General features: G+C 42.1%; 1 protein-coding gene across 2 annotated transcripts in view; it reads left to right on the top strand.

Annotated features, from left to right (window-relative positions):
- OXSR1 (oxidative stress responsive kinase 1) overlaps nucleotides 1-20,687 on the top strand; it is a 92,316-nt gene that overhangs the window by 20,314 nt on the left and 51,315 nt on the right. For both annotated transcript variants that reach the window (XM_061354808.1, XM_061354809.1), the window contains exons 2-3: nucleotides 654-766; nucleotides 11,003-11,111. In XM_061354808.1, coding sequence (XP_061210792.1) covers nucleotides 654-766; nucleotides 11,003-11,111 — 222 coding nt within the window. The remainder of the gene's footprint in view (nucleotides 1-653; nucleotides 767-11,002; nucleotides 11,112-20,687) is intronic.

A 20,687-nucleotide genomic window follows, 5' to 3' on the forward strand; every position in this document is an offset into this window, starting at 1 on the left:
ATATAGCTCTTCTCTCTGAGCAGTTTAAAAAACTGTATATTCAAATGCAGTATTTTTTCCCTATTGGAATTTAAACATTCTCTGGCTGTGGTTTTCAACGCAGACACTGAGGAGGTGTGCTCCTATGTGAGAACTGGAGCTGAACAGGCTTGAATGGAGCCTACCTCGTGTCTTTGCATGAAATGAGGAGAGAGTAGAACAGCAATTAGGACATAGAAACATCTGAAAAATCTCATTAGTGTTGGTAGCAGAGACTGAGGCTTGTTTCAGTGCTTTGGGTGAACGCATCAGGTTAAAAGTCTGTGTGACCTTGATGGCCTTTCTTTTAAAAGCACACAAGAAGAATCACTCTTCTAAGCAAGCTGGAGTCTGGAAGGTTGTTTTTTTACCTGCAGAGCTATAATGATCCCACCAAGGGGTCAGAAAGATCCACTTGTTTCCATTTGCTTAGCCCAGTGCTTTGATGTTGCAGCTGAGCTGACCCTCCAAGTTGCAGAGACCTGGAGCAGGGAGTGCCTCTGGCATTGCCTTCACTGGGTTTTTGTTTGGCTCTGCTGTCTTTGCTGACTGGCACTTGTAATTTTGGTGTCTGATACACCTTCACTTCTGCTGAAGCCCCCTAAGATGTTCCTAACTCTCTTTTTCACCCACAGGGAGTGGAGCGACTGCAGTGGTGCAGGCAGCCTTCTGCGCTCCAAAGAAGGAGAAGGTGGCAATTAAACGGATCAATCTTGAGAAGTGTCAGACGAGCATGGATGAACTCCTGGTATGCAATAGAAATTATATGGGATGTTGTATTTTGGTTAGCGTAATCTGTGTTTGCTAAATGCTCTAAACAACCTTTCACGTGATGGTGTGAAGAGTGAGGGGACTTGGCTGATTTTGCTAGAGACTGCAGTCGTCTGGTTGTGGACACCTACTTAAAATGTTACAAAGATCTACTCCTGCAGAACTTGAGACTATTTAGAGCTAAGTCCTTTGTTCACAACAAAGGGATTATGCAGAGCTAATGTGTAAGTGTGAAGCTCAGATGTTACCCACAAGAGCCCTGCAGTTTGAGGGGGATCCAGAGCTGTTAGATTCTAGAATCTTTAAAATTTAAGGGAATCATGTTGCTTTGTTTTCATTTCCTGCAGTTCTTCTTTTTTTTTTTTTTTTTTCCCCTCTTTACCTGTAACAAGAAAACCTAAATGTGTTAGCTGTTTTTCCTAATCTCTTTCTGATACTGATGCCAGCTAAAGGATTACTGACATACTGCAGGCTGCCATGTGGAACTCAGAGCTAATTCTGAGTTCTGGATAGTAGGTAGAGTCCTTTGGAGCTGTAGCTGTATAAATTTCTTCTGCTGTGGGCCTCATCAGAATTTTCATAATGAAAATGATTTCTGGCATTGAGATCTCTCCACTGAGGATGAGAAAGCTCTCTTGGGTTAAACTTTCCATAGCAGATACTGGCAGGCGGGGGTTGAGGACAGGTGAGGAAGTGAGGCTTTGTATCACCTTTCCTTTCAAAGCAACTCCCTAGGATTTTTTTTTTATCCTACCTGTCCATCTTTCTACTTGCATCTTGACAGCTTCTGTAGCATTCCCTCAGGCGCTTGGTTTGGTGATTGCAATTAGAAAGTAGAACAGAGATAGAAGTCAGGAGTCCCGGCTAGCTCTGCACTTGAATGATCTTCAGTAAGTCACTTGAACCATGGTTGCAGTTTCCATTTAGTGACTAATGCTGTTTTTACAATTACAGATATCTGTAAATCTGCTCATGTAAAGAGGAAAGGCTCCATCCAAGCTATTACGTTTTAGTGTGCCTGTGAAGGGCTGCATGTAGGACTCTTAAGATGATCTTCATTCAAATCCTCTTATAGCTCATGCTAGTGTAGGGGTTTGAGATCTCTTTTCACAGTTGGTCTTTTTGTCTTGATACCAACCCTTGGTGCTCTTTTCAAGTCTTTTATGTGGCTTGTCTGTACTACTCTGCCTCAATTGTATTCCAAGCTGTATTTTTATAATGTAGTAATTGAGATTGTTAGTCTGAGTAATTGCCAATTCCAGCTAAAAGGGTTAGGTTCAGAAAGAGATGCTGTGGAGACTTGGCATGTAATTTTAGATAAGTACTTCTAATTGCGTATTTTAAATCTCTGGCTGACCTGTTCCTCACAATGATGTTTCTTGTTATGGGTAGGTCTGCAACAAATTGCTGTTGTCAGCTCTCCTAAGCTTCCAATTCTGAGACCAGATTTACTGTGGCTCCTTCTGTAGGCTTCTGTATGCAACTGTGGATACTCCTGAACTTAAAATTATTGATAGGTGGAGGGGTAAGAATGGTTCTGAGCTGTAGCAGCTTCCTGGGGCAGTAGTTGCCAAGGTGGACATGTTGTGTGAAGAAGTGTTTTCCCTGGGTTTATTCTGAATTTGTCAGTGTATTGTATGTCCTTTCCCAGTGTGAGAACCCATTTCCCTGCTCTGTGTGCTTACCTTCCCTGCTTTTTATCTCCGTATTTCTTCTTCCCAAAGTAAATATTCTCAAGCTTTTCACTCGCATAGTCTCCCTTTGTGGCAGCTTCCCTGATCAGTTTAAATACTTGGTTTTGAGGATGATTTTTTATCTTCCAAGAACTGTAAATGTAAATCCTTGCAGATTACAGTGGTTTTAAGAAGCAAGTGCAAAGAGAGCTATGATGAGTTCATACTGGGGTATGAACTCATACTGAGGTTATGACTCCTCCTTCCTGTTTCCTCCCCCAGTGCAGTTAAACATGAACCTGGGCTCCTATTAAATCCATTATCCTTCCACTTGTGCTGCAGGTGTCTGAGCACAACAGTCAGCTTATGGTAAACTTTGATGTAGCGCCTAGGGTCAGGACAGTGCTCTTAGTTACAGCTCTGCCCAGTCCTCAGGCGGATGATAGGAAAAGGAAAACTGTGCCTAAATTCTTGTGCATTTTTTTTTTATAGTGCTTCAGATCTGTAGACTTCTTTATTGGTGCAAGGTTTTTTATTCCCAGAATCTGCTTAGCAAAGAGGGTAAACCAGTGTCATCTTCCCTGGCAGAAGGTAAAGGGAAAGCAACAAACAGTTTTGCCATTGATAAGGATGACTTGTTTCTGCAACGCCTTCAGTATCTGTGCTACTCAGTGGCTGGTGTTTTTATTTCTTGAGATGAAGAAGAGGAGGAAGGTTAGTTTGTAGTGGGGTTAGGAAATACACGGTAAGTGTCTATGACTAGCTAAATAGACGAGTGGCCTTGAGCTTCCTGTAAGCTTCTGTAGCAGCAGGTGCTCAGGTGCCAGGGAATGTGAGCCCACCTCCCAGCTCATGGAGATGCTATGCTGAAGGTGATAAGTGGTATGACTTGGCTTGTTAAAGGTATCGATCTTGCTCCTTTTATCTCAACATACACTTGAGCCATGTGAGTGGTCAGGGATAACCTTCACACTTTACTAACACTGTGACATTCTGGCTTAATGCAGGGGATTAATTTATTGCTGTTATAGGGGCAGGAAATGTAGGAGAGGCCAATTTTGTTGTATCATGAGCAAATGAAGTCAAGGCTGTTTAGCTCTTCAGAAGCAGAGAACTGCTATAAAGAATGTAGAGGTAGGAGAAGCACAGTACAGACATGTGGCTCTTTGTAGCTCAGCTACTGAATTTGGTGATGCTAGTCAGGAGTTTATTTCAGTGCTTGGTTTCAACCTTTTTCCCTGTCTGCTTGTGAATGCTTCTGTATCTTTTCTAGACTGCAGGTGGGGTTCAGCTGGAAGGGTCGTATGACATAGCTTGTATCAGTTCTTGCTCACTGGTGTCACTGGCAGTGGAGTATAAGAAGGGTTGGTCAAGTACGGTGTTGTCTACAATTGATCTTGGACTTTCTGATTTGTTACTGAAGTTCCACTTCTTGTTTTGCAACCCACAGTTGTTAATTAGCTGAGGCAGCATTTGGTGTGTGTTTGAAAACAGTCTGCTCATGCGATGTTATGTCACAGCTGGGCACTTCACTGCTGTGTTTTGCTCTTACATCTTTCCTTGGTTTGATGCTGGTTGTATTGCTGCTGTTGCTGATCCTTGAAATATAGTGGTGCAATATCATCCTCAAGCTTTTTACTTGTATAAGTGCTTTGTTGCTTTGAAGAACTAACTATTGATCTAAAAGGCTGTATATCTCCCCTCTGTCCAAAAAAGTCTGCTTCATTTTCATGCAATTAAAGCTGAGATAGCTTTCTTTCATCCGGATGGAGTTTTTCCTCCGTGCTTTGAGTAGCAGATGATGTGGGTTGTCGGCTTAGCAGTTAGTGGGAATGTTGAATGGGCAGAGAGAAACATAAGCTATTGGGTATTCACATTGGTCTTTCCCAGCTGGGGGGACTGCTGCCTCTAGTTCCTAGGGTGACTCAACAGAAGACAGGTTCAGAAAAGATCATGTGAGATGTGGTGTTTCTGCTCACACCAAGACTCCAAACTCTTCCTAGTCCAGAGACTGATAGGACTAGGCCTGACAGGTCTACACACAAGAGGAGTGAAGTACTTTTCCATGGCTATGGTCAGAGGGTAGTTAAGGAAGCCAAGGGAACAAGTTTAACTTCAATAAAAAGGAACGCCCTTTTGAAATTCACGGAATTAACCTGGGGGAGCTTGCTGCAATAATACAGAGATCAAACATTGCGTGAGATTAAATAAATCAACCTATGGTTGAGAAGGTTAAATTAGATAGGATTTAGAGAAAGGATTATTAACTCCCATGGTTTAAAGCATAAGCCAACTGTTAACTGCCCAGGCTTAGTCAGAAGTCTTCCCTCTAGGCAGATAATTGTGTAACTGCTTGTTATAGGGTTTTACACCTTCTTTTGAAGGCTTGGACAGGATATTGAGCTGGTTTTGATCTGACAGAGCAGTTCCTACAAGTGGATTAACTAGACTATAAGGTTGTTGGGAACAAAGGAGCAGACTGCTGTGGAAGTAGTACAGATGTTTCATCCATGCCTGACATCTTCTGGGAATTGCCATTTTAATTCCATTTCCAGGCCTGAGGACCTTTACACTTGCTCCAGGGGAAAAAGTTCCTAAGTGTTAGTGCCAGAGAGTGTAATGTATAGTGGCCTCAGTGTGGATATTTGATATGCTGTTATGTGTTTCTTGCATGATGGGATTGCAGCTTTACAGGAGACTTAAGCTGAATACAGCTTGGTTGTGGTGTTTCTCAAAGGAGCAACAACAGAAATCTTAATTACTGTGTGGGTTGAAGTATTTTTTTGTTTGTTTGGTAAAGTTCAGTATGAACATCAGGATTAATGGTGGGTGAAATCCAGAATGCAAAATATGTTCTTTCGCTTGGACTGGATGAGCGTGAGGTGGTACATGTAAATAACTTTAGGGACAATTGACTGCATGGACTAATCATAAATGCATTGTTGATCTTTAAACACTGTGTATTGATCTGAACAATTATGAGGGTCAGTAATGTGTTAGCTAAGCTGGTGTTGCTTGTATCTGTCAAAAGTCAGTTGCTTGCCCATTCACTTTGTGGCTGAAACCAATAAAAAATGGGTGATTATAAGTTGCTGCACCAAAACAGTTTAAAACATCTGCTCCCTTCAGTGCTTTGTCACTAATACTGCAGACCTTAAAGAGGGAAGGACAACTGAATGATGCTGAAGAATAGCCACTGAAATGGGCAACTGCTGAATCTCTTGCTGTGGGGAGTGGTTTGTTTCCATCACTTAAAAGTAATTTACGAATGAAGGCTTTTTATGCCTTTCAGAACTGTTTCTTTTCCACTGTTGCTCTGGGTGGGCTCATCTAACCCCTCTTTAATTGTGCCAGTCTACGTCCTGTAGCCACATCTTAAAGAAGCAGTTGAACTGGATAATCCCAGAGGTGGACATTGGATCAACATCTCTGATTTTGAGCTTTTTGCTCTTTCCCCATCTCATTAAAAAAATGTCTATCAAGTTGATTGTGATAAAGAACTTAAGGGTTTTATGCTGATGTTTGAAAAGGAGAATGAATTCATATTCTCAGTTTTACTTTTAGCTAAACCATTAGAATTTCACTTGAAGCAAAATTTGAACAGCTACAGCTGCCTGTAGGAACAGAGCTCTAAATCCTGCTTTAAAATGGTGAAGAGGAGCTTTAAGGCCTTATACCTTGAGATTTCAGCTGAGAGATAAGTTCTTTGCCAGCCATAGTTGAAGCATTGGTGTATTCAAGATCACATCTGACCTGTTTGATTTCATCCCTGGTATGCTTCTCTTCCTCAAATCTCTTAAGGTCATGATTGCCTTCAAATTAGGGCAGCCAGTTTGACAGCTTCCTGGAGTCCTCTGAAATTGCAGGTAGCCACATAAAAGCGTACTACTGCTGTATTGTATTTCTTGAGTTTATGTCAGTGTGTAGGAAGTGAAACTTAAAGCATGATTTTGCATCTTTGAAGCATGCCTCAAGGGCAGATAAACACAAAGAATAGAAGGTGATGATATGAGCTGAAAATACCAGGAAGAAGGTTCAGCTAGTAGCTTAAACACAGCCCTGCCTGCTTTGTATCTCTGCTCCTGTTAACTCAAACTTCAGTTGTCAGTGGGCAAATAAACCCACTTCCAAAATAGCAGGTCCCCAGGAATATGTCTGACTTACTGGAGACTAATAGGTTTCTTAGAATTCTAAATTATACTTCACAGCAGCTTTATTAGTGTTTTGCAAGTCTTGAAATGCTTCTTTTATTGCTGACAGAAGTACTGAAAGCATTTGTCAGAAGCCGTAATAGAAGACATGGAGGCCTTTATAGCTAATCTCAGTCTATTTGCTTTTGGTATTTGACAGTGCAGATATTTTTAATATCTAGCCCAGGGTGAGCATGTAACCATCTCCAAAACACTGCCTGTGTCTAAACATGCTTTTATTGGTAATTCATTTCTCTAGAGCTAAGCAGAAGGCAGTGTAATTTATGGATCTCGAAAAGGGGAATTGCGAGTAAGGCTGTCTCATCACTGAAGCTATCTAGCGTGAGGGATGTTGGTGTGTAAGCAGTGGATAGGAGAGCTGTCCCCTGGATCTGCAGGTGGGCTGAGAGATCTGTATCAAGTGATCTAATACTGTTGGCAGAGTGGGAATACAGCAACATTTCCAGCTGAAGACTTGTATATAGCAGCCCAAATAAATTCTGATGTTTAGCACTGCCACTATTACAGAGGTGTTGGAATCTCTTGAGATGCTTTTTGGGAGTCTTCCAATGTAGTTTTGATACTAGTGAAAATCAGGGGAGCACAGTTGGAACTTGGTAATTTCTTTGTGTAGTTTGTAGTCCTGTTAGGGAGGAAGCAGGGGGAGGAAATCTGCCTGCTATGAATTGGTTGTGTTTGAAGAGCAGCAAACTCTGAAAAACTTTTGCAATAGTATTAAAGCTGCACTTACTACACAGAAGGGCTGTTGCTGCATTTTATCCCCTCCTGCTCCCTCTGTAAGTATGCTTTTGAGAAGAGCTTCCTGGTGATCCTTTACTTGTATTCCCGTTTTAACTACAGCTCTTCAGCCCTGTGTTTTTAGTGCTGTAGCAGAGGCTGTTGTACGTACAACAGGACTGGCTCAGTTTCAACTATGCAAGGAAGTGTTCTAACTGCAAAGCCCACTGTGATTTGCCATGATGGCTTAAAATCAGTTGTATGCATTGAGCCTTCAGGATGTTGGTACCCTCTGTGGGGGTGAAGAGGAATGAAGCTTTGCTGCAGCCAGTGTGAGATTAGGCTAGAATGCTGCTGAAAATGCTGTGGAGGTCTGGGGGTGAGAGGGAAAGTCTGTCTGACTGCTGCTCTTTCTTATTGATACTTATGTAAAACCACTGGAAATCATGGGCTGTGATGCAGTTAATTATTCAGAGCTGTGCTACACTGTGTGAGAAAGGGTTTAATCTGCCCATGTTACACATCCACTAGCTGACAGAGGTGTTTAATTGCATACATCAGGTCTGTGATTATTTATTCTCTGTGCACCAAAGCATATGACAGATTTGAACTTTTCTTTTTTTATTTCTCCTTTATAAACTGTACTTCCCAGCCTGGCAAGCAGCCTGAGGTAATGAACAAGAGAGGAAGCTCTTGGAAAATAACAGTAACTAAGCATCGTGGAATGCCAGCAAAATGTTGTAGTTCAGTGCTGCTCCAATGGCAAAGATGTGATCCAGGTCTAGGTTCTTGAATAAACTTGGTCCAGACTTTGTCTTACCATTTCCTGAATTCCAGTGGGATACACTAATGTATGTAATATATGCAATGTTTGTGTATGGTTTTTTGTGCTACTCTTAATCTCCCAGGGATCTGGTTCAAAATATTTTGAGTGGTTTAGGTAAGAAAATATGAAAACAGTTTCTCTAGATCATTTCTGACAGTGGTGGCTTTATGGCAAGTCTGGCTGATGGGACAATTAACCAGTCAGTGCCCTGATTGCTGCTTTCCACCTGTGCTGTACTTGTGTATGTGTCTTTAATTACCAGAGAGAGAAATTAAGGACCTGGATTTGCTTGCATGTTTAAAAAGGGGAATAGTGAGAATAATGTTTAAATTAAACACTTCAGGCTGAATGCTGACTTCGGGGTCTGGGACTGAGATTGTCATGTTTGTGGATCCCTTAACTAGGGGCTGAGTCAATTCTCTGAGCAAGACCAAAATCACAGAATCATAAAATCAGAGAATGGTTTGGGTTGGAAGGAACATTAAAGATCATTCAGTCCCAATTCCTTGCCACAAGTCAGGGATGCCTTCCACTAGGCCAGGTTGTTCCAAGCCCCATCAGCCCCATCCAGCCTGGCCTTGAACACTGCCAGAGATGGGGCAGTCACAACTTCTCTGGGCAACCTGTGCCAGTGCCTCACCACCCTCAAAAGAAAGAACTTTTTGCTTGTACCTAATCTAAATCCACCCTCTGTCAGTTTAAACCCATTTCCCCTTGTCCTTTCCCTATGTGCTTTTGTCAAAAGCCCCTCTCCAGCTTTCTTGTCAGCTTCTTTAGGTACTGGAAGCTGTCCTAAGGAGCCTTCTCCAGGCTGAACAAGCCCAACTTTCGTAGCCTGTAGGGTAAGTAAATGAGTTCAGAACTCTTAGCTCAATGAGATTTGGAAAGGTTGTGTGAATCAAAGGTGTTACCCTTGTGTTTCTACATAGCAGCCCAGAGCTTCCCAACCAGCTGGGTTTTGTGCAAGGAATATCACAGGGCACAAACCAGTCACTGAGTCTGACCTGTGTTATCTGGGGCCTCATTTTCCATCTATCCTCTGGTAGAAATTTGGAGCAGGGAAGTAAAAAGAACACATTTGTTGCCAGTTTTGTCAGGGGTTTAACTTCTGGGTTGTGAAGGATCTGACTAGAAGGCTAAGGCTCAAAAGGTGCTGATTGATTTCCTTTTTGAAAAGTAGCTTGATGCAAGCGAGTGTTTGTAAGGAAGTTGGAGTTGTCAGAGTAAGCAGAGGATATTGTTTCAGGCTGTATTTATTTTCACAGAGCGGTTTTTAGCGAACAAGTATGCTACATGAAGATGAATAGCCTGCTCCCCACTCTTCAAATATCCTTTCCTGTTTTGAAGGATTCTTCTTTAATCTTCTTACTGGAGTTTCCTGGAAAGTTGGTGCCTCTGTGGGGAAGCAGAAAGAGGAACTAATTGCGTTTCATTCCTCAAATGCACCTACTCCCTGAAAAGCAGTATTAAAGTGGATAAATTAACATTAGCATGTTTCTTTCTAGCTGTGATTGCCAGCCAAACTCCTGCCAAGGGGAAAGCAATGTGCCTTTACCCTATATTCAGGCACAAGCAGAGCTTTGTACATGAGCAGAAGAATTTGCTGCATCTGTGGGGTGTCCTAGACATGGGGGAATCCTTCTCAGAGCTTTCTCCTGTACTTTGGTGCTAGGGAGATCTTGTGCTCAGAGGAGTGAAAGGATCAGGGTGTGAAGGGGTCTTGTTCCCCTCCTCTCCTCTGTGTGTGTGTTTGAGATTATGGTGCTTGGCTGTGTCTGTCATGGGCAGGGAGCTGACAGTGAGATTGATTAAACCTTTGTAAAGCAAGTGTTACCCATGCGTTCAGTGCAGGTATATCTTAGTTGAGAGTAAAAGTTTGGGATATCAGGGAATGAGTGTCTAGCATGGGTGATGCTGGAAGGTACAACTTGGACAGGTTGGGGGCTTGGCTGGAGCTACCAGCTTGGCTGAAGCCCAAAGGCCCACCTGGGTGTAGTGCAGGGAGCCAGGCTTGGCGTAATGGGTGGCTTTTTTCTATGGACAGTCAAGAACCCATGAGGCTTTTAGTCTAAACTGGTGATCTGTGCTTGCATAATGAAAAATGGGTGTTGTCTGTGGTGGTGTTCCCCCATAACCTGGAAAACCTCAACCCTTAATCCATAACCATATTGAAAAATAAACACGGTCAAAACTCGGACAATTTAATATCGGAGCAGATTTCCTATTGTACTCAATTTGTAGTGGCTAATGACTTTCTAATCTCAAACTGATTTCCTCTTCTTCCAGTATGACAAAAGATACAGCTGTCCTTTGTGCCTTCAACCTGATTGAGCTCAGCCATCTGCTTTCCTGCTGGGAAGAAACATTAGGAATAAGGTCTTTTTTTCTCCCAGAGGCAAATATTTCCCTTTCTCATCCAAATGATAGTCTTCAACAGATTAAGCATCTGTTGTGTCATGCCTCGCTGAAAGGAGGAGTCAGCATGAACTTCCTGGGTAACAGTGTGAATTTTGGGGGATACTCTGCTGTAGCTGCATGCAGGTGTTCTAGTTCTGACCATTATGTTGCCTTTGCCAAGTGTTTTTTGGTCAGCTTTTTCTTTCTTCTAAACAGACAGGAAGAGCAGGCTGAGTGTTAAGAGTATTTCTGGATTTACTATGTTTATCCTCTAGGTATCCTTTTTGTTTGCACCCTCTTTGAACATTGTGTCTTGAGGAGGATAACTTCTGTGCCCTAAGAGGAATAATCACAGGGTCCAATTGCTAATGATTTATTTTTCTCTGCAGAAAGAAATTCAAGCCATGAGTCAGTGCCATCACCCCAACATTGTATCTTACTACACATCGTTCGTGGTGAAAGATGAGCTTTGGCTGGTGATGAAGTTACTTAGTGGAGGTGAGTGGTCTAATTTCTTTACCCTAAAAGGCAACGTAAAAAGCTGTTTTCCTGTAACACGCTTTCCCTTGTTTGCCTCCTAAGCTTCCTCTTTGTGAATTAAGACATTTCATAGAATCATAGTAATTTATGTTGGAAGAGACCTTTAAAATCATGAAGTCCAACTTTGAACCTAGCACTGGCAAGCCCACCACTAAAACATGATCCTAACTGCCACAGAGTTTCTTCATCTTGCCATGTAAGTGCAGGACAAGTTTTTGAGCTGGAGGAGTGTGCAACTAACCCCAGTGAGCCCAACTGTTTCTGCTTCCTTTACTATGAGAATTGCAACTCCTTTTGCAAGGCTGGTTCCTTTTTCTCACTTGCAGTTTAGAGGCCTCCATGGTGCTGATGGCTTGTTGGTAACCAGCCATTCCAATGATGTTAACTTATTTATGTGGTGGTTGCCCTTGTGAGGAACTTTAAATCACCTCTATTTTGGGCAGAGTTGTTCTTGTAGTGTCAGTGTATGGCCTTAAAAAGGGAGCAGACCATCATTGTTGGGTGTAGCTTGGTCTGTATAGTATCAGTCCTCAGAGCTGGGATTACTTTGCCTGCTTGTTCTAGTTGACAAAAGAAATGGAAATACTTGGGGTAATTTCAAATGACTGCCTAGTTAACACAGAGCCAGGGAAAATTCCCCTTTCTGGTTTTATTCTCCAAGACACTGGAGAAACAGCCTTTTTTGTTTGAGGGAGAGAGTTTGAAAACTTCTTGTCAGTAATGCTTTGTTTGATGTCCTAATATTTTTCCAGGATCTCTGTTTAAGTTAGTCAAGACAAGAAATGAAATCAAGTTCTGGGTGATCACGCAGAGGATTGTTGCTAGACCTTAGGCCTGTGTTTAGGAAGACTTGATTTTCCTGGCACCCTAGTGAAAAGGAATTGAAAGCTGAAAAGAAAACCCCTGTTTTCTTGCTTTTCGAAAAAAGACTTCTTGGCTTCTCTGTTCTTGGCTTATTACTGAGGGGACTGTGAAATGCCAGAAGATGATGTGGAAAAATCTGGCTAAACCTGTTGGCTTTTTCCACAAGAGCTCAACAATGACCATAAAACATGTGTCTTTGAAGATCATCTTTAGAGAATTTTAACAGTTCTCTTGGGAGCAGTCAAATTTCATGCCAACTTAAGTCTGTTTTAAAGGGCTTTAATGTCTCATGTACTCGTGTGTCATTAAGTAATACCCTCTCTTTTCTGGGAAGGATACATAACAGGTCATTAAAGATATGATGGCTGTTTGTGTGTAGAAAAGAATCCCCTGCCAGTTTAGTGTAAGTAGTTTAGCTGTGTGTATAAAAAGTGTATCTGTGGGAGGGTTTTCAGGATAGGAGGAAATGGCATTTCAGGGGTGCAGGAGAGGCTGCAGCAATGTTCTTGGTCCTTTTTCAGGAGAGTTCACAACCTCTTTGAAGAAAATATGCAGCTGTCTTCACTAGCATTTTCACAGTGGGGTTCTGTCAGAACCAAGTCAGGATTAGCCTCAGCCTTGAACCTCCAAATGTTGTTTCTGTAAAGGCCACACTGGAAAATCTCTATAAGAATAACCATTGCTTCAGAATCAGCCTCTTGGTGGTATGAACGATGACCTGTGTGTCATGTAATACTCACTTTAAATGTGCTTCCTTGTTATACTGACTGATAACTGACCCTTGTGTAGCTCTGGCATTAAATGTGGCACTTTGAGTAAGGCTATGAAAGCTCACTGCTTCTTACCCTGTTGCATATGTTGAAGACCAGGGTCATACAGTAAAAGACTAGTAGCAATGTCATCAGTCCTCCTCTAACATTTCCATGAACCATTATTTTCTCACTTGAATCATTTGGGGGCTCGGGAAATTGCTTAAACTGGTAGAAAACCTTTGAGAATGATCTGTTGCTACTCTTAATGCAGGAGGGTACCTTGAGAGGTATTTTCCAGCTGTTTTCATGTTACACTTTTTTCATGGCAGTACTTCAGAAGTCTCGTTTTAGCTCTCAAGCGAATTCGACAGGGTAGTGTTGAGAATGGAGGGGAAACTTGTGTGTTGGAACTTTCTGACAGAAAAGCTTTTTCATTCACTTTTACTGAGACTATTTCCAGTTGTTTTTAGGCTGGGTGATTTATGTAATGAGACACTTTAAAAACTGCCTCTCATTCCTTTCAGCTTACTTCTTATCAGTAGTAAAGTGGCTAGTTTTGTGGTGATCTGTCATTCAGTGGGAAAAATAATGACCTGAGTTTCTCAACAGGAAAAACCTTTGAGCTTTTTTTATAAACCAGAAAGGAAGGGGGGAAAAAATAACTCAGGGTGCAGCTGAACTCTTTCATTCCATCTAACTATTCAGAGAGCATGGGCTGAGATTTATACATCCCAGTAAGCACATATGAAATGTTTTGGTGTCCTGTATCTTGACTGTGGTTTTTGTACTTAAGACTTTCTTCTGGATAGAATTTCAGAATCCTCTTGCTTTTCTTCCATCAGTGTCAGTGTAAGCTAGCATGTTTTCAGGCTGAAACTATTTTAATTTCAGCCTTCATACACTGATCTTATTACTTAGATAAACAGTCTGCAAGACAGCAGTCTGTACTGCAAGCCTTGATTTTTGTTCTGTTGTTGTAGTAAGTACGATTTATTTTCTGGTTGCAGTCATTCTGTTGAAATCTTAATCTAGTCATATATGCAAGTATATTGGAAATGTCTCTAGGGGAAAATACTCTAAATCCATGAAGCATTATTGTCTTGTAACAGTGCCTTGCTCCTTGAAGCAGGCAGCTGGTGCACTCAAAGGTAACTTAATTGCCTGACTGGCACTGTTACTGGAATGGAACTATTTGTCTCTGCTTTGCAAGTATTATTGGTGGAAGATATCATTTTCCATCTTCGAAAGTCATCAACAGTGAGGAGGTAAGGTGCTGGTGAGCTGATGGGGAGCAACATGTAAAACTGCTGATGTGCCTCAGAGCCAAGTCTAACAGGCTGGTTGAAGTTACTGCTGAAAGTTTGAACTGGCAGATTTGATACTGAAGCAGATGCAGAGCATAGCTATTGCTGATGGCAGAAACGTGGCTGTGATGATACCCAGCTGGTAGTGACAAGGGTGCTGGTGCGTCCAGTTACTCTGACACCCTCTTTCAGTTCTGGTGATGTGTGCCTGAGTCAGGTTTGTGAAGTATCTGCTGTTCCTCTTCCCTTAAGCAGAAATTTCAGATCCTTTTCTCCAGTGACAACACTGTTTGTAGGGATCTAAGCTTAGCCATGTCAGCTTAGTGTCCCAGCCTTTTTGGTCCAATGTTGCTCTAAATTAAACTCCAATGGCTATTTCTAGACTGCTGCTGACCTGCTCTTTGCCTTGTTGGCATTCCCCTGTAATTAATTTTACTTATGCCTTTTTAAAGTCATCTGAAACCCAGTCCTGCTGTCTAACTCCTGTAGCTTTTTAGTAGGAAGAGGAGCAGCTGTCCTGTTCTTGTGCTTTTTCTGATTGTGACCTGTTTGCTTCTCTCAATTCTTGCTGATTTTAGTAAGAGCTCTCATTTCACAGGTGACCCAAGGCTGTGGCTGTCTCTGCAGAATGGTTGCTCGTATGACACAGCTGTCCATGGTGGCTTGCTATATGCCAAAACAATTCTTACCATCTTAGCCTACAGCTGATGATTTTGTTAGGAGAGAGCTATGCTATTTTGAGTCCATCTGGAGGGGTTATTAAATTTTATTTGTAGAGGCACATTTTCAAACAGTTAAGGATGGGGTAAGTCAGAAGCAGATGTTATGAACTGTACATGATGGCAGAATGCAGAGTGTGTTGATATTTTGCCACTCCTAGCTATAATAGTAAAAGCATGAAAAAATCAGATTTTCTCCTATAAACGTCTTGGCCTCAACTGCAATAGGCTGTTTTGCCCTCTTTATTGTATTAGCTTGCTTCCTGCCTTAATCTTCTTGTATTTCTTACGCGTCCATGCAAGTGCTCTGGAGGGAAGGAGGCAAGAAGTGGAAGCTTCCTCAAGTCTGCCTCTGTGCTAAGGTGGTTTAACCATGGTAAAGAAGAAACTTAAGAACTAGAAACCCCAGCAGTCTACTTAGATGTCTTTTCCTTTGTTTTGTATAACTCGTTCTTTCCTTTACTTCAGTACTCTTTTGCTGTATCTATGTTCTTCAGCCCCAGAAGTACCAAATCCAAGCAGCTGTTCCTTCTTTCACATTTTCTTCCTCTGGTTGTCAGAGGCTGACAAGATGCAGATTCAGTTCTTGGCTCTGATGACAGTCAGGCTCACTGAAACCGCTGGCTTCTGAGATGCCTTAAAAGAAGCAGCAGTGAATCCTGTCAACTCCCGGTTCTCATGCAGCGTGTCAAGCATCAGTGTCCGTCAGATCTGGGGCAGATCTTGGTTCTCACAAAATGGTGTAATGATCCCCAGCACCGTTTTTCAGGCTACTTATACCAGGCCTCTAAATGACAAATCAATGCAGGTGCTGTTACCTGCCTTTTTTTTTTTTTTTTGTTCAAATGAAGTTAGAGTATTAAATTTTCTTATTCTGCTTGCCAGACAAATTTAAATGAGTTGTCTTGATGTATAACTTGGCCTGTATCTTTGTCCTGTCACTTAGGTTATAGGATAACATGCAAGATGTGGTTCCCACAGCAACTAGCCCTGCTGTACATTTCGTTTGCCTCTGGGGTTGTGTGAAATTCCACCTGTAGTACTCCTGCATTTATCTGTGATGGCTTGGCTTTGTGAGCGAAGATTTGGGAAGGGCTTTAACCACACTTACTACAAGCAGGATGACCAAGGGCATGTGGGATATGCAAATCTGGTTGGAGAAAGGGTGCTGAGGCAATCAGGAAGTGTCCAACCAGGACTGTCATCTCCTGAGCGATCTCGAGCTACCCATGCGCTGGTCTGCCTGCATGCAAGGTTGGATCTGCAGCTTCCCATGCACCTTGTCACTTACCGTATTGACCCTCGCCCGTCCATACAGACAGTGAGAGTGAGCCCTTCCAGCCTGCGCAGTGGGTTTTCTAGGTGAGGCGCAGCTTGCGCAGAACTGGCCCCATCCTTTACACCAGAGGTTTAACTGGCACGGCCTAGCTAGCTAGGGCAGTGACAGCAAAGTCCACAGGTCGTAGGTTTTGTAAGAGTGTCCTTCTCTTTGATGGAAGACCATACAAGGCTAGATGAGCTCCATCAGCCCGGGTTTGAAGATAGGAGTTTTCCTTCTCCTATGAGGAAGGCCTGTCTTTGCTAAAGAAGATTCGGGAATAGCTTTACCCACACGTTGTGAACAAGACTGTCATCTCCTGGGATCCTTTGATGTTGGCTCTTCCTATCATTGTGAATCAGAATTCACCAAGCGTTGGATTGTTCACCCACTAATAGGGAACGTGAGCTGGCATTTATCTGTAATCTTGTCTAAACAAGCTTTCTTTTCTGCTCAGGTTTTCCTAGTCTTCTCTGCAGCCCCTTGCCCTGAAGCATTAAGCAGTGTCACTGGTGGCTGTCTGAATACTTCCTTCCTCTACTGAGGAGGAGCATCAGAAGTGGGTTTCCTAAATGCCATTACATGTGCCTGCTAATGTAGGTGAGGTCAAAGAATTGCTTTGGATTTGGAACAGAAAGTGTTGATGTTTGTGGTGGTTTGCTGTTGAAAGTGAATCAGTGGAACAATTAGGACTTCTTGCCCCAAGGGTGTGATTACACAAAAGTTTTCTCCAGCAGCAAAGCAGGTTTAAGAAGTTCCTGGCTTCTCAGTCTCCACCCTGCCTGGAAAACTGGATTACCAATTACTGCAGTGATCTCATTTACAGTATGGCTTCGTAAGTGGATCCTTTGGTGCAGCAGGGAGCTGGTGAACCATGGAACTCTTTACTCTCATTTTGCTATGGAAGAAAATGCCAGAGTAGTACATGGTACAGAGTGTTGGAGACAGTTTTACTGGGTACATGTGTGATATGCAAAACAGGACTGCATTTACTAGGGTTCAGGACAGACCATTGCAAATAGTCTGCCTGATGGCAGTATGCAAAAACTGAATATCCCTCTCTTACAAATGCAGGATATTGGTCTGCTTGTGGGTTTCCTTTGTCTTCATTGCTCTGATACTGCTGTTGTAGGGGGAATCATAGAATCAACTGGGTTGGAAAAGGCCTTGAAGATCAAGTCCAACCATTACCCCAGAATCTGCCAAGTCTACCACTCGGTTTTCGGAAGCTGGCTTCTGTAGATCATGTCAGGCTTAATTGGATATTCATTAGCCATGATAAAATGGGGAAGGCAAACTGAACTTCCTGTTCTTCCCTCCTGGGGGGCAGTGCAGGGAGCAGTGGGATGTCTGTTTTGCTTATGCATCTGGACAAACATTAGTTTGTCTGCTGTAGAACTGGCATGAACAATACAGACTCCAGAAAAAGTTGTTCACTGCCTTTTTATGCTGCCGCAGCTATAGGTTGGGTTTTATCAGGTGAGGGTAAGTTTATGTACAGCTAGTTCCCAGTGACTTCCGCTACCATTAGGAGCTATTGCTTTAGCAGCTTTCAGAGCAGACTAGGAAGTCTGGGAGTTTCAGCAGAAAAAGCACTCAACTTTCAATTACTGTGCAATTAGCACTGGGAGATTGTGCTTTACCTAGTGGATGTAGTGTGGTTTGCAACCGGTGTCAGAATATACTGGGACACTTTAATGCTGAATGATAAATAATGCTAAATAATCTATCAGATTGCACAGTATCTTGCAGGCTTCCTGTTGGTGCGCTGCACAGTGTATGTTTGATGGGCAGGAGTTTGTTTATAGCTGCATTTTTTCCACATCAATCTTTAAATGTCCTCTCCTTTCCTTTGTCTTCTGTTCGGCTTTGTGAGCAGTTGCTCATCACCAGACTTCTTTAAACATCCTTATTAATGACAGCATTATTTATATTTACATTTAAGCTCCAGTTCTGGCTCTTCTCTCTGTCTTGTTTTGTCTTTTCCTGATATGCTTCCCCTTCTGGGCTTGGGAGAGCTTTTCAGTCAGTCTCAGCCAAACTTAATTTCTTTTTTCTCTCTTTTTCAGGCTGATCCTCCTGTTCTGTCAATCTGTAGCTTCTACTTGTGTGTTTCTTATGAGAAAAATCAGGAGGGAACTGTTGTAATCAAACCTGGTGCCATGTATAATACACACAAGAGTACTTCACAGGGTTATCTAAAATAGAAGTTCTATTCTAAGGAGGAATCAGAAATAAATATTTATATTTTTATAGATATTTATTTATTTCTAAAATGACATTGTAGTGTATTTAAAATAGCATTGTAGTATATTTTTTTTCCTTTTGAAAAGAATTGTAATTGTTCTCTAATATGTGCTTGGGTGCCTTATTTCCAGCATTAACCTTGTCTTCTGACCATTAGATAATGGGAGACATCTGTCTTACCCACTGCAACTGAAGTTTGCACATGGAGCACAAATCCATACCAAAACTACATTTAAGCAGAGATCCAGCTCTGTTCAGATGTACTCTTGTTTCCCCAGTTATTTTTAAACTAGTTTGGAAGCTGGCTCAGAAACTGGCAGTATCTGGAATCATGCTGGTGTTTTGAAACAGTATGATCAGTTTGTAAAGCACGTGCTCTTGTGTAGATTGGATCTTGGTTCCAGCTCAGTTGAATTAGTTTCCAGTTAATTTCTAGCAGTTAATGTATTGCTGGAAGGGGAACAGGCCACTTTATGAAAAAACAGTTGTTTTCCCCCTTATACTAAGGATTGAGCTCTGATCTATGGAACTGTTCATGTGTAATACAGTTGGTGGAAGTGACAAAATTTGTCTGCCTCCTAAAGCAGTGGAGGTCTTACCCTAGTAACCTTAGTTACCTTAACCTAGTTACCTTAACTCAAATCCCTGCAAACAGCTTTGCATTGAATTTATCAGGATGATGCTGAAATCCAGTCTCTGTCTTCTAGCAGAAAGCACTTTCCTCAATAGCAAAATTCCCATGATTTCTGCTTTCAAAGTAACTTTCTGTTTAGCTATGGGTTTCTGTTTGGGGGTCTGGGTTCAGTTGCTCCATGTCAGGCTTCCTGAGCCAGAATCCCAGAAGATTTCAAATCATAAAGTAACAGAATCACAGAATGGTTTAGGTTGGAAGGGACCTTAAAGATCACCTGATTCTAGACCCCTGCCACTAGAACAGGTTGTTCCAAGCACATTCCAACCTGGCCTTGATCACTGGCAGGGATGAGGCAGCCACAGCTTCTCTGGGCAACCTGTGCCAGGGCCTCACCACCCTCACACGGAAGAATTTCTTCCTAACGTCTAATATGAATCTGCCTTCTTTACAGTTTCAAGTCATTACCCCTTGTGGTACAAAGCAGTGCATAGGAATGCATGTTGGTGTCCTTCTTTGTATTCCATTGTCTTGTGCTTTATGAAGTTGCGATTGAGTCAGTACTAACTCCCAAATTTTCTGCTCTGTGGGGTGGAAAATTCACTGCTTAATTATGTTGTGGTGCCAATAGCAAAACTTACCCCTCCTTGTACTAACAAAGTGGTGATGGGGATGACCCAAATAACACTTTCTTTGACAGGAAGGTGGCTCTTGGGTTGCTTTTCTGCTGTTTCCTGAATTAAGCATTCTGCTGATAGGCTTTTTGCTGTTCTCCTTTCTGTAGAAGACTGGCAAATCCCTCCCCTTCTTCGAACATCTCAATGTGAAAGTGGTTTTTAAGAAAGTGTGCTCAAGAAATGGCAGGCTGGACCGGGAGCAGATATAATATGGGTGTGAATCAGGCCTTTCACAACAGAGGCTGGCTTCTTGTCTTTCTAACCCTCACTCCCTTTTCTGGGTTAAATACAACCTCAAACTTAGCTAAATATAGTATTTTTTTACCAAATTTGAGTACCATATGATCTGCCTCCTCATGTTCCCTAAGCCCTTTGCAGGAGAAGAGAAATGTTTGTGACCAAAGTCTGCTAACAAAGTTGTAGGTGGAAGGAGGACAAAACGTACGTGAAGAACCACATATTTTCACTGGACTTACAAAACAAGTGACAGTTTGTTTTCCAGATAAAGGCACATTTGAGAGGAAAAACCTGAACAGTCAAAAGTTGAGAGTTTTTTGGTGATTTTTCTTAGGTGTCACAAAAGTTCTTGTCCAAAGTAAGAAGCATTGAGGCTTGTAAGCACGTACTTTTTAAATATGAATATGTAACAGGCTGATTCCCAGGTGAGCCATCATGACACACAACAGAGGATCCTTTTTTCAGGAACCTAAAGGTGAGACTTCAGTGAAGGGGAGCATACTCTGCCATCTGGGGTTTTACAGTTTCCTTTGGTACAGCTAATCTCGTTGCCATGCAGGAAGTCCAATGTATGTCAAAACAACCTGAGTTACAGTTAGGTGAAACCTTTGAATTAATGAAGACCCATATCAGGACTCACTAAAGATTACTGCTTCTGTGCTCAGATAGGGTAAAGGAAGGCTGAACACTGCAAAGTATTCTTGCATAAAATGTTGAGGAGATGGTAGGCAACTTAATTTCTATTTTCTTTTTTTTTTCCTGTGTTTTCTTTCTATTTTGTTAGT

Source organism: Neopsephotus bourkii, unplaced genomic scaffold (assembly GCF_033783945.1).
Source record: "Neopsephotus bourkii isolate Nb327-2 ecotype Australia unplaced genomic scaffold, CSIRO-AGI_Nbou_v1 NB_745, whole genome shotgun sequence".
In the NCBI taxonomy this organism is placed as follows: Eukaryota; Metazoa; Chordata; class Aves; order Psittaciformes; family Psittacidae; genus Neopsephotus; species Neopsephotus bourkii.